General features: G+C 46.7%; 1 protein-coding gene across 1 annotated transcript in view; it reads left to right on the top strand.

Annotated features, from left to right (window-relative positions):
* The window catches only part of ptgfrnb (prostaglandin F2 receptor inhibitor b), a 32,974-nt gene that overhangs the window by 11,686 nt on the left and 6,784 nt on the right, over nucleotides 1–14,504 (top strand). Inside the window, exons 6-11 of the mRNA XM_079185854.1 lie at nucleotides 3,460–3,606; nucleotides 3,713–3,867; nucleotides 3,955–4,075; nucleotides 4,668–4,887; nucleotides 4,979–5,166; nucleotides 8,173–8,292. Of these exons, the coding sequence (XP_079041980.1) occupies nucleotides 3,460–3,606; nucleotides 3,713–3,867; nucleotides 3,955–4,075; nucleotides 4,668–4,887; nucleotides 4,979–5,166; nucleotides 8,173–8,292 (951 nt within the window). The remainder of the gene's footprint in view (nucleotides 1–3,459; nucleotides 3,607–3,712; nucleotides 3,868–3,954; nucleotides 4,076–4,667; nucleotides 4,888–4,978; nucleotides 5,167–8,172; nucleotides 8,293–14,504) is intronic.

Below are 14,504 nucleotides of genomic sequence, written 5' to 3'. Positions count from 1 at the left end.
TGCTTACTGCCGACACACACACACACACACACACACACACACACACACACACACACACACACACACACACACACACACACACACACACACACACACACACACACACACACACCATGAGAGCAACGCTTCTAATTGACTACAGCTCATATACTTCATCCTCAGTCCTCTTGAGTATGAGCTTAAACTTTGTGTGTCTCTGTCTGTGTGTGTGTGTGTTGTCAACCAGTCCGTTCCTATTCTATTGATGTGTGGCCTTGAGGTTGCCCACTCTTCCCACGATGCTTTGCTGCAAGCACAGCCTACCAGGAAGCACAACAAGAGAAGGAGAACTTGTTTTGGAGCTCCCCATGGCAGGAAAACACACACGCACACGCACACACACAGTTAAATAATGTGTAATTCCTCTCACCCTTGGCGACACTTCCCCTGTGTGCGTGTTGTTGTGTCAGCTGAGCCACTAAAGCCCTGCTTGTATTTCATGCTCGTTCATATTTTTCACAGCTGATCGGAATATTAATGAATAATATATACGGTCTGCATGAGAATGTCTGCATATAAATATTGTATAGATATGAGCTTATTGCTCACAATTACCTTGTATCGATGGTTTGATTACTCGGTTTAAACCCTACAGTTCAGATTTCTGCAGCATCTCAAAGCTTTGCCTGCCGTGCTGCCGTTCTTTAGGGACGACAGCACGTTTGTGGAGTCTGGGAGCCTCACCAGATGTGTCCCTTCAGGTCCAAAGACGATGAATTACAATCTCCAGTTTGAGTTGTCGATCCATGAGTTAGAAAGGCACTCTATCAGTAGAGGCAGCAGCAATTATACTATTTTTTTACTCGATAATTAAAAAAGGGGAAGCTGTTTTCGACATAAGCATCCTTCGAGATGTAACGCCGTCATGCTAACTTTAATTCACACAGGATTGACTGATGGAGACACTTTCTCCCCTCGGGGACACACTTTAAGACGCTTTCCTGCAGCTCTCCAGCCGCTCGGTGAAATATAAAGCGGCTGAATTAAGGAGGCTGTGCGTCGCCACCGGCTGTATGGAGCTCCAGTCTGTGCCTTTTTATGACGCTAAATACTGATGGAGAGCTTCCACCCTCACTCACCACAACCCACCGTTTTCACACTTCCTCATCTATTATTTCAGAAGTATTTATTATTCAGCCTTCATACACTCATATCTATACGTAGCATACATTCTGGCTTTTTAAACATCTGCATGAAACCCTGTAAAACGATAGTGATTTCATTGCAACGCCTCTAGTAATAACGTGAAGTTATTGGGCTTGTGTAGTAACAGTAATCTGATTACACCTTGTTTTTTTTTTTAGCTGTAATCTGCGATGTGAAACGTACGTGTGCTTCCCCTCCGTGCTGGGAGACGCACAGAGAGTTGACAGTTGAGGGAGTGGCTTATTCGTATCTGGTTTTCCTGACACACACACACACACACGTGCGCCTGCACACTCCGGTGAAACCAGAGTCTCGCATGCCTCTGGTTGTTTTGGCAGAGAGTCCAGCATGTCTTCTGTTTCCGGGACACGCTCGGCGGCGGTGCCGACAATTTAATCGTTTATTAATTTGAGAAAAAAAAAATCGATCCATGGTAGATTAAATTCACCAATGGAAGCGTAGACGTGCTTTCGCTCTTAGAAGCATAATGGATGAGATATCGGGCAGAATGTCGCCGCTACGTTCCGTACAAACTAACCGAGAGCCTTAACATGAACACACGGTTGCGATGCAGATGAAAGCGGTTTGTTGTGTTGTTGACATTGACCGATTTTTCTCCTCACTCTGCCTCCGCGAGCCGCACACTAATGGAGCCTTTTCTTCTTTCTAAAGCTAAGACTAAACCCCCACAGAGAACGGGACGGCCACACGAGTCCGACTCGGTTCAGAGGACATGACACGAGGTCGGCGGCATCGCTGACTTTTTAACTTTTTTTTTTTTTCCCCTAAGTGAAGATTTCTTCAGCAACAGCGTGGTATTCCTACTTGATGTGTGCTTTAACAATTCCTTTTTGTTTGAAACAACCAATCAAACCGCTGACTTTCACCCTCATGTAGCGCCGTCTCCCTCTGCTCTGCATGTACAGTACACTGCATGTAAACAGACACCAGCTGCCAGCAGCTCTGGAGGATTAACCTTTTTTGAAACAACCCTGACATCAGTGGGATGTGTTGTTGATTTTTAAAGGCTGGAAACAACAACTGCAACATCAGAATAATTTCAGATGTAGAGGAGTATTGAATCCTAATCATCTTTAGTCTTCAATCACAACACAACACATCATGTGAGGCTGTAGCATGCTGGTGCTGCGCTGGTGACGAGTTGCTTCACTAAATAAGGCAACATTTCAGAGAGAGAGGCGCGTTGCTAGTTGGCAGAAAAACTTCACACGTTCACTTCGATTAAAGTGTGTGTGTGTGTGTGTGTTACAACAGATGGTGACGGTGCATGAGTTTGTGTGTGTGTGTGTGTGTGTATGACGTCCAAATGACATCACTCAAACCCCCGTCCTTTGCCAAACACACACCCGGACACGCTCTTACGTATGTGCTGGTATTTATAGTGTGTGTGTGTGTGTGTGTGTGTGTGTGTGTGTGTGTGTGTGTGTGTGTGTGTGTGTGTGTGTGTGTGTGTGTGTGTGTGTGTGTGTGTGTGTGTGTGTGTGGTGGATATCTCACAGTCCGGCCGGTGGAAATCTTTGTGTGTTTCCTGCTCGTTGAGTCGTAAAGGTGCAATCTGGATGTCTGACTGAGAGGACCTGCCTCACACACACACTGTGACACACACACCTCATCTCACACAGTAAACAGTGTTATTTCAGGTCTATTTCTGGTTGCCTGGCTCTTTCACTCGGCTTAGGACCGAACCACAAAAAGAACGGGACTCTCTTTGCATTCGTCTGGAGATTCATGGCGGTTGTAAAATGACAAAACCCCGACGGCGACTGATGAGAGAAACGCCCCGCTGGGGACGGGAATCATTTCTCCAGAGGCCGCGCGGCGCTGTAACTCGATATATTATTAGGTTTGAGTTGTTGTCCAATCACCGGGGTGCTTGAAACTCGTATTAATTTCAGCCCCAGTGATACCGACGACGGGGATAATAAAAAATGTGCTATGTGCTGGTCTGACAGGGTCGAACCAGCCCGGAGAAAGCCGAGCCATGAGGCGGTTTCCCTTTGGCGGTACAATACTCTTTTCAGCAGCAGCTGTTTGGCCTCACAAAGGTTTTGGGGTTGGGCTTTTGTGACATTCTTTCGGCCTTGTGTTCAGTTTTAGGTGTGTTTGCTGGTAGTGACAAGAGTCTCATTCAGCCGTGGTGTTTGCAGCCTGCTCGTCCCTCCTCGTCGGGATTGTGTTGCTCTAATAACTGGCGGCGATACTTTGCAGCTGTAATCGGAGCGGCTTGAAAGATTCTTTTGTTTTCCTCCCCAGAACCGAGCTTCACGGTGGCCCTGGAAGCCGTCCTCAGCCCCCAGATGACGGCCGACCCCACGGAGCTGGCGTGTCACGTGACCAACATTACCCATCTACCCCTGGGAGGCCGACTGGGTGTCACCTGGGAGCACACCACCCTTCCTGGTACCTCTTTTTAATCTCAGAACAAAATCTCTTTAACGGGCCTGTAAAAGACTGGAAACAGCCACCTCTCAATGCGTTCGATGTCCGATCTCCCCTGCAGGTACAGGCAGCGATCCTCAGGCCTCGCATCCCATCGGCTCCCTGGACGGCCGCGGCAACCTTCTGCCGGAAGCGATGTACTCCGACCGGCTGAAGAGCGGCGCGGTGACTCTGACCAGAGTCCAGCCCGACACGTTCAAGCTCCTGTTCCTCCGCACTCAGGTGAACGTTAATGACCGTCAGAAAAGAGCTACGTTGATGTCTGTGGTATCATTTCTAACGTTGATCCCTTGTTTTCGCCGTCTGCAGGACATCGACATGGGCCAGTACGCGTGCAGCGTGTCAGCCTGGAGCGTTAACAGCCAGGGCGACATGGTGAACGCCGCCGAGTACCGGAGCTCGCAGCTGGCCGTGCGGTGGGATACCAAACGTGAGGAAACTTCATTTATGCGCCCTCATCTGTTGTGTTTGGTGGACTATATCATTGAATAGAGTCCGGGCACTAAATTCTGTTTAATCTCCCGAACACATTACCCGTAAAGGTTACTTCAGATTAAACTTGTGATGCAGACGAAAAAACATTCGGCACAGAAAATCAAATCTACGGGGAAATCGACATTTACTCCAGGTCGTATTCTGAGATTTAATGAGCTACTTTTCGGGAGAAATTCCGAACCGTTAACTCACATTCATGACTAAGAAAACTCTCACACTGGGGGCCAGCCGGTCACAGTAACCCTGCTGTTTGAGTTTCATGAATACGCTCTCATGTCTACATGTCATTTCCAACACAACAACAGACCTCTTGTGTCTCTCTCACACACACGTCCTCTCTTTTTAAGTCCCACTTGCTGAGCTTGGTGCCCTCAATTTAGCTAATTGAGCCATGATGTAACCGCATTGCTGTGTCTGCTTTGAATCAGACGTTCATGTTGTCACTTCCTGTTGGGGATTTCCCCCCCTGGGACTCTCTGGCGGGCTGAGTGATGTCCTAAAGTTGATTTGATCGGTCTCATCTTCAGGTCCCACTCTGAACGTCGTGGCCAAGCGCGTCCGTGAAGCCTCGGTGGGCGGGGCTACCTTTGAGATGAGCTGCACCGTGGCCACCGGGAACCTCGGGGAGGCGGGCTACTCGGTGCTCATCCAATCACAGGACAGCCTGGAGGGCAGCGTGAGAACCATCATGACCCTCAGCCCCGACAACGTCCTGCAGCACGGAGGAGCCACAGACCCCAACAGGAGGTAGACCTTTTATACTTACACATCAACACGTGTGGACCGTTCAGTGGAGTTTTATTTTGAAATGCGTCTCTCTCTCTCTCTGTCGACTCAGAGACGGCCTGGTTCTGACGAAGTCTGGCCCGGTAGAGTTTCGGTTTCGCCTGGCGGGCGTCCAGCTGTCCGACCGAGGTTTCTACTGGTGTGACATCACCGCCTGGACCAAACAGCAGGCGGGGCAAGCTTGGACCAAAGCCGCCAACGCAGAGTCCAACAAAGTCAAGATCGACTTTCAGGAAAATGGTGAGTCAATATGTGTGTTATGTGTTCACTTGTCTTAAATACTTCCTCCTTCCTCTTTGTAATACGTAAGGTTTCTCTTACTTGTTCCTAAATCTTTTCTCATTTAGTAAAATATGCTACAACCAGGCTGTGTACAGTCAGCCACGTTTTGGGGAAATACTTTCTAACACCAGTAAGATTCATCAATAATTTAACTTTCATAACAATCTGAACAGATGGAGGAAAAAACTCCAAGTTCCTGGAAGAGAACCTGTCGAAAGATAGAAATATGTAAGCAGTTGTGTTAACGCAGTGTTAATGATAACCAACATAAATTATCTAATAATGTACAAAAATAAAGAAACGCGCGCGCACACACACACACCTTGAGCCCTTTGACGCCCACCACAGCCACTGGCCTACTTAACTTTCTTTGATCTGACTGGGAAGTGGGAGACGGGAGGAGGAACGGGAGCGTCTGAAAGGAGAGGAGGAGAAGGAGGAGGAGGAGGAGGAGGAGGAGGAGGAAGAGGGAGGCGACAAGGAGGAAGACAAAGCAAAGGAGGTGGTGAAGTGGGCTGAGGAGGAGATGAAAAGGTGACGAGAAATGGTACGGGGGGTAGAGAGGCAAAGGGGAAGAAGTGAGGGAAGGAAAGAGAGGGAGGAAACAAAAGGATGGTAGGAGCAAAGATGCTGAGGAAGAAAAGGAGGCGAAAGAGAAGGAGGAGGAAGAGAAAGAAGAGGGAATATTGCAGGAATGCAGGAACTTACCTTTCAAAACAAAAGTTAGTGCTTCACAATAAAAGTCTGAACAAAATATCAAGCAGGTAGTAACACAAACACGCATCAAACTAAACCAAAAGAATATTTGTGTTTTTAATCTCAAATATTTCGGCCTCAGAAGTCCAGTCTATATTGAGCTGAACTGGTTGTGGTTGCTGGTTCCTCCCCACACATCACTTTGTTCTGCATGTTTGATAGAAGAGCTGCAGTGTTTTCAACCATCTGAATGAGGTTTGTAGGAGGAGAAAAAAAAAAAAAACTGTCGGAGCGAAGAGAGAAAAGAAAGATGGACTATCTTCTATCCTTCCCTGGGGAGGGCAGCAGCCCTTGAGCATTACTTCCTCTCTCTATCACTTCCCGATTTTTCCTCCCCCGTTCTCTCTGCCATCCTTTTCACTCTCTCACCCCCACTGTCTCCCTGCCTCCCTCCCTCCCTCTCTCTGGGACGTCTTCAAAGTGAAGCCCTTTGGCCAATCAGCCATCTGCAGAGAGCTGCACCGCTGCTTTCCTTTTCTTTCTCTGCCTGCGTGAGTGTGTGCGTGAGTGTATGTGTGTGTGTGTGTGTGTGTGTGTGTGTGTGTAATCTTTCAATTGTGCAAGTGTGTGTATCCAACTCGAACGTTTTGAGTTGATCCCACACAGGGCAACACACGCACACACTGACAGTGCTCATGCTTCAAGCTGAGACGTTTCCAAGAACCCCTGATAGTTACCTTAGGGGGCGGAAGTTCTGTGTGTGTGTGTGTGTGTGTGTGTGTGAGATCACATCCACCAACTGGCGAGCCTCCCAAGGTTCCAGCTGTGTCTTGAATGTTTCAGACGTGTCATGGCGTTCCTGCCCGTGCAGGGATCTTCTCTACGCCGTATATGGAGATCCAAAGTCTCACCAGCACGTTTAGTCTTAAATGATTCAGTGTTTTAAGTGATTTCAGTGGACGGATGGAAACATAAATATGGAGTGGCAAGAGGAGGAACATAAATACTGAGTGGCAAGAGGAAGAACATGTAATCGTGTGACCACAGTAAGGCTAGTGTGAAGATTTACCAATATGCTTCTTCTTAAGTTGCACTTTACGGCTTTAAATCTGCCGTTTCCTACAATTCCACATTTGCGAAGAAGGGAAATTCTGTGTTTTTACAAGCTGAATCTGATTTTTATAGTTCATTCCTGTGGGTTATTCTTTAATCTCCAACTTTACCACTGAGACCTGGAGACTCCACAGAAACCACATAACCTGAGGCACTTTACTCTAATTGTTTGGGGCTCGTTCTCCTTTTTTTTTGTTTTTGCTTCCAAATAAGTGGTTTACATAATTCGGTTATACTTGTTTAAAACAGCCTGACGTTTTCCCATCTCGGTGCTGAAACTGGTGGGTAAATATTTTAGCCAGCGACTAAACACGAAAGAGAACTCCTGATTTATCTTCAGAGTGGCCTCTGAAGTCATTCTGAGCCGTTTCAAAGGCGACGAAGCGTCGACGTTTAGGGCGTTAGTTTGTCGCGAAGACGTGCAGAAAAGGACGCGATGTCCCCATAAAACCAAATGTTGTTGCAGGTTCCCTCAGCAAAAGACATAAATGAGCTGCTAAATATGCTGCTGATAAAGAATGAATATATATATATATATATATATATATATATATATATATATATATATATATATATATATATATATATATATATATATATATAATATCTCATTACCATGCTTGTGTAGATCATTTTGAGGCTCCTGTTGGATTTAAGACTCCCTTACAGCTCACCAGTGCCGACACCCAGGGAATATGTTTTATACCCCTCCGCATGGTGTTTGTGCATGTATTATACAGTGGGTTGTTTACACATGACAGCGGAGTAATGCAGCACTCTCGGGGAGAACTGTCAGAACGAGCCCGAAGTGTTCGCAGAGACGACTTGAAAGTGTCCACGCGGCGAAAACCCCACAACATGACTGCAGCTGTCACGCCTGAACATGAATGAATCTGTGCGTCACAGTCTCAAACGCTAAGCCGGGAGTTACGTCCTGTTGTAGAAAAGGCCAAACAACCAGAGAACGCTGGTGTCCTCGTGCCTTTTCATATTCTAATAATCCAAAATCTCACAGCCACCGTCGTTCCTCGGGGACCCTGAATGAGTTCTAGTATCTGCAGGGTTGAAAAACCGTCTAAGTGAATCCGTGTGATCCGAGTTGAGCTCCTCTGATGTTTTGCCGTCTTATTGGAGCCGATGTGTTTGGTGTTGCAGGCCCGTCCTTCGCCGTCGCCCTCCGATCGGACACCTCCATCGTCTATCCGTGGGAGACGGCCAAGATGGAGTGTTCGCTCAGCGTCTCCGGATCGTCCCCGAAGACTGGCGCACACACAGGTAGAACACACACACACACACGCACTCATGAATCACTATCAGCTGCTGTTTCTGTGTTTTTGTTCTTTCTCCTGAGTATTTTAAGAAACACTCGCACACACACTCTTTGTGTGCGTTCTTCACCTGCCAACCTGTCAACGGCACCGCTAATAAGAACGATGTGCCTCCTGCATTTCAATTGGTTGTAAAGATGAAATAGACTCTCGCCGACTCTCGCTCTTATTAACACATAAACATGCATAAACACAGCCCTCTAAATTCTTCCACTTTCTCTTGTCTGGTTACTTCTCGTGCTGTAGACTGTAATAACATTCTATCTTTGCTGTTGGCTTATGAGAACAACACCACGGTGTCACATCCGAACGCAATTATAACTGAATTTTTGGACAGGGCTCAAGTCTAACTAGTGCACTGCAATAAAACTCAAATTTTAAGTGTTTTGTCAGTTCCCATACACGTATATCCCCATGCATATATTTCTTAACACGTTCTATATATGATTGAGCAGGAATAAAGGTGCAGATGAATGTGTTTTTAGAGTTTACGCCTCATGTCCCGCATTGCGAACGAGAGTAGACAGAGTGTGACACGCCGCGCTGTGATGCTCACAGTACTGAATAATAAAAGAATAAGAATGGTGAAGTACATCAAAGTAGTACAAATATAATAAATGTACTCGGCCATGCTCAACCACTGATTTTAATGTATTATTTGTGGAGAAGCCTCCATCGCTCTTTCCCTTCTTAACAAACTAACCATCTGCAACCCACAACTGTTTCTTCTTCTGTCCCACCGCCTCCTTTCCTTTCCTCCCTCTCAACATCCATCCGTCTCCTGTCCTCCCTCCTCTTCCTCATCACTCCGTACCCTTTAACTTCTCACATGACGTCATGCGCGGCTCACCCACCTCCCCCTGCCCATCTGTCACCATCCCTCCCACGCCGCCTCCTCCTCTCTGTGCATCTTTCTTTACGGCCCAACATGTGTTTTCTATATTACGTCCTCGCAGTGAGCAGGTTAAACACGTTACAGACCTCTTGTGTGTGTTTGGGAATTATTTTGCAAACATACAGCTTCCTCTCGTGTTTCTTTGCACCTGCCTGACAGGGAACGTCTGTGCAGCATGCATGCAATGTATGCCCATACATTAACACAAGTGTTGTTTCGCAGCGGTGGAGCGCTGCAGGGATTGGTGGGAGGGTGGTGCGCGGAGCGAGCTCTCGCAGACAGCTGCACCATGGGAAGAAATTCCCCCTCAGCATCACCGCTGATGGGGAAGTTACGCATGGACGTGTTCGCGATGGGAAGGAAGGAAGGAAGGAAGGGAGGGAGGAGAGGACTGGTGTAGGATGCATAGAGGTTCTGTAGCGATGCTTCTTTACGGACAAAAGTGTCCTGGTTGCATAGATCTCACTGTGAACAGTTGTCATCGGGACTACCTTTGAAGAAAGTCTCTTTTAAAGTGTCCCCAGTGAGGCCGGTGCTTCAGAACAAGCACACTGCGTTCTGAATTTTTCAAACAGTTCTTTTGGAGACGGGTGTATAAAACCATCCGCAGAAGCATTGACACGAAATGCAAGGCCAGAGACGCAGGTGTGTATTTTGGGTGACGTGTCCCTTTTTTTTTAAAAACATGTAGTTTCATCTTTTCAGCCTCTTTATTAGGCTGTTTCCTCAAGGTAAACCGCATCCGTCGGGGACTATTTTCTGCTGTGGATTAATACACATTTGGTGCTCTAGTGAGTGTTTCCAGCAGCAGGATGGTTTGTGTGTGTGTGTGGGATCAAAATAAACTACAGCGCTCATGTTCTCGGTGATTCTCTTGATGTGTTTTTGATAGTTTTTGTCTTACACTAGATATTACTTCCGTAACTTTAGCTGCCAGCACCGACAGATTTGTGAAGCCCTTTAGTGACCGAGTAACCCGGGGCAGAGAAAGTAACTGCCGGCATCACGAGTGTGAACCACACACACACACGTGTAAAACGTTACCGTCATGGGACCAATTAGCCAACGGGTATCGAGTGACATTTGCCCACAAAGGCGTGGCGCTCAGTTTTGGTCAATGACCAAACCTCCACTTCCTCAGGTGTTCTTACTCACAGGCACGCACACCAACACGGTATTTCTTCAGGGTGTGACGGCGTACTGGTGTTTGGATTCCAGCAGTTCCAGTTGAGTAATATGAGCTGTGTCATAGCGCATGTGTGTGTGTTGTTTAGGAAATGATTGGTTGATTAGTTACCAGCTCACCGGTTACAGCTCATTGTTCTGACACAATAAGAAGGGAAGGGAACTTCAGGCTTTTACTCAGAAGGGTGAGCAACAACAAGTGTGTGTGTGAGACACACATTCCTGAGGGATGCCTGAGAACAACTCTCCTGTTGGAGCTTGTTTTTATGATGGGCACGGTGAGACGCACACGAAACGTCCCTCATTATTTCTTCATCAGTTAGTGTACATGTTCACTGTGCCGCCTCTTCTTTATGATCTGTGGCTCAGGAGGTGTGTGTGTGTGTGTGTGTGAGTGTGAAGCAAGTTGTAAAGCGCTTTGTCCTGTGAGGTAGAACGGCGCCGTATAAATGCAGTCCATTTACCTTTTATTAGTGAAGCTGTTGACTACCCTCAGGAAAATACTACACTCTGTGTGTTTGAGACCTGTGTACCACCCCACCCCCCCCCCCCCCCACCCCCCCCAGCAGCAAGGCCTGCAGATAGGGCGGTTGGACTTTGGGTCATCGGGTTAATCCACATGCCACATATCTTGAACTACTTGCATGTTTACAACCTCTCCTACAACTACTCTGTGTCGTGTAGACCGCCTGCTCTTCAGAGTTTCTGTTGGTCTCGATCATCATCATAGCTTGTCGAGACTTCTTCTTCTTGTTTTCGTTTAAGCTGCACTTATCGGTTTCACTCGTCGACTCCTCCAGACGATAGCTGGTAGGTAATCCGGCGCGGAGCTTCAGTCGTGATCAGTGGCTTTGCTATTCACTTTCAGACTTCAGTCGCCTCTTTCATCACTTCCTGTCTGGAGGTTTGAGAGCAGCATTGAATGTGCACAACGATGTCAGATCCATCTCATTTTAGTGAGGACTGGTTCCCCAGTTTGTGATCACTGCAGTCAGGTTTGTGCTGATTCTACAACCACAGATACTGTATCGGCGTGCTTTGTGTCCGTCTGGCTCTTTGGCGCGTTATCTCGGCGTGCTGCAGCGCGCGGACACACGGCATCCATCACCGGCGGAATGACCGGCATGTCGTGGCGGCGTGCGCTTGTGAAATGCTGCATACTTTTGAAATCAGTGGTAGTGAGATGACATCACCGTTAGAGATATTTTCCTCTACTTTTTGAAGCACTGAAACCGTGACAGTTTGGGTTTTTTTTCTGCATATTTCCGTTTTTTTTTTTCTCTTTCTGCTGAGAATTCTTTTGTTAGAATAACTGCACGCTCCTCTGATCCTCCTCGGAGAAAATAAAGCTTTGTACTTCACTGGTTCACACACAGACACTCCCTTTATGCCAGGAAAATAAGGCACACAGTCTATCGCCATGATTGAATCTAGATTTAAGTTGTTTTTAAAGGGACTAATCAAGTAAACCAAACCTTTGTGTTCACAAATGACAATCTGTAATCCTGAGAATATGTTTAAAACTATTCAGTATCAGTGTGCTCTTATGTAATGATGTAATGTTTGTTATATATGTACTTGGAACTCTAAATGAAAGGTGGGTGAACACGTTAGAAACCTGAGATATTCAGTTTGCTTTCAGGAGCATTTAGCACCTAAACGCGACTCCAAAGGGACGATATCGCTGCTTTACCCGATTGGCTTGAAGCTGAACGTCGTCTGTCAGCTGACATTTTTCTTGTATGGACCTTGTTCAATCCTTTTTTTTTTTTTTTCAGACATGCTTTCTCACCTGTAAGTACGTCTTTCAGTAATGGCTGCAATTAGCATCCATGCATTTTAATGAGTGCAGAACCAGTTTTAGTGAAGGGATTTTTTAACACCTGGCAACCTGAACCATATTTAAAAATAGCTCTGTGGTAAGTTTAATGACACATCCTTCTCTCCTCTTTTGGCTCCTCATGTCCTCCTCTCCTCCCTCACTCCCTCTCTACTCGCACCAAATTACCCAGCTGTCTTTGCAGGGCCGACAGGCAGCCGTTAATTAGCCAATCTCACGCTCCGTTAGCCGGCTGGGGAGACAGAACGAGGTAGAGGAAGAAAAGGCGTCGAGAGGGAGAGAGAGAGAGAGAAGGTGGGAGTGAATAGGGGAGAAGTGGAGGGAGCTAAACAGATTGTTAAAGTGAGCGAGAGTGGAAGAGAGTGAATAGAAGAGGCAGCAAATGGAGGAAGAGTGGCTCGGAAACAGCATGCAAAGTTTCCTGAAGAGAGGAGAGGAAGAATGGGGAAGAGCTGTTGAACGGAGAGGATGGACACTGGTGAGGGGATGAGAGCAGAAAGACGAAATGATTCTCACTCCATTAACCGTTGTTTTCTGGTGAACTTACTTTAAAATGGTTCCAGTTGGAGCCACCAGTGTCCCCAGTCTATAAAGCAGCTTTAATAACAACGGGAGTTGAGTTGTGAACGGTTAGAAATGCAGATGAGGCACAAACTTCCCTTTAGCTTTCATGCTATTTACGTTTCGGTTCTGTTCTCTCACTATTTATTCATCTGATGTCAAAAACGAGTCTTTCTAGTGTTCAGTGGCCTCTGAGATGACTAACACTTCATTTCTGCTGCTCAGCAGAAGCGAAACAAGAGTCTCGGCTGAAAACATCAGACGGCGTCTCACTCTGGACGTTTATGGTAAAAAGAACTGGAGCAAATGGTGGCGATCCAAACATAAAAGAGGGAGCTGGAAGAGAGGAAAGGACGGTAAAACACAAATTGAAAATGTTGCGCGAAACAGCAGAGCGGTGCCATCATTTTCACTCCATTAGGTCTTCCAGTTAAACGGGAATGGGAGCGAACATGCAGCTCTAAAGGAATCCTCCAAAATGGCCGATTTCTGCAGTTTTTCTTTTTTTTTTTTTACCAGAAGTTTTCTTCTGTTTTAGGTTTACAGTCGACGTCAATGGGGACGTTGAACAGGAGAAACCACACGTGTGTCACAAGGTCCAAGGACAGGCGTCGATTGATTTAGGCGCCAAATATTTCAAAATATAAACGGCAGTTTGATGTTCAGCCGTTTGAAACCTTGTGCGTTAGACGTGTAGACGTGTATGCGACTTGTTTTCTAGTCGAACGCTTCGGGAGTAATCGATACATTAAGAAGAGGCAATGAATTGCTGAGCATTAAAGGCTTACAAGTTAAAGATGGTGTTGCTGTAGTTTTTAATCCATAGATATTAGAGAGAGATCCTTTAATTCCACACTGGAAACGACATTTGAACTAATGCGACCCGCGTCGGTGCAACGCGTTGTGTATTCCGAATGCGTCTGCGTGTTAAACACGGCGAATATCAAATGAAATTTGCACTCATTTGCTGGAGGTCTTATTAAGCATTCAGCGAGTCAGACGGGGACTTTGCTTCCCAGCGACTTTGTTTCTGTGAGGCTAAATAGTGTTTTTATAGTGTTTAGTATTCCACTCTACCAGGGCTGTCCTGCTTTATGGAGCAGAGAACACACACAGTTTCATTAGAAGCTCTGCTGGTAATTGTCAGTCGTGTGTGTGTGCGCGTGTGTGTGTGTGTTTCAGGCAGTTGTACGTCCTGGACTCTCCTCAAGGGATTAATCCAGAGAAATCCAATCAGACTGTCTTCATTTCCACAGACAGCCATTTTAGTTTTATTAGCCCAGACAGGAGCCAGATATTCTATTAGAGATGTACTGTAGCTCCTCCTCAGCCGTCCCGACCACCAGGGTCTTCCTCCCTCCCTGCTTATTGAAGCTCAAACAGTGCGACTAGTAATGAAGCTAACAAAGTTGTGAAGGTGCGACTGCTCGGCTCATTACACCCACCGAGAACTTTGACTGTTTTCCTGCTCGTGGAACGTCACCGGAGCTGTGCCGTTCCACCAAACGTGGTCTAGAAGTCTGGTGATATTACATGCATCTTCATCCTCCTGCAGCTTTGTTTATCCTCACATCCTGACGCGGCCCGTGCCCCCTCGCTCTAAGGCCAGGACCAGCAGGCTCCGCCTCCACCGGGGACCGGCGAAGGGGCCATTTTTTAAATATTCTGTTTGCATGCA

This window comes from Pholis gunnellus (genome assembly GCF_910591455.1).
Source record: "Pholis gunnellus genome assembly, chromosome: 24".
Lineage (NCBI taxonomy): Eukaryota > Metazoa > Chordata > Actinopteri > Perciformes > Pholidae > Pholis > Pholis gunnellus.
Note: the sequence above shows the minus strand (reverse complement) of the source record. Positions and strands in the feature narration are given on the sequence as shown.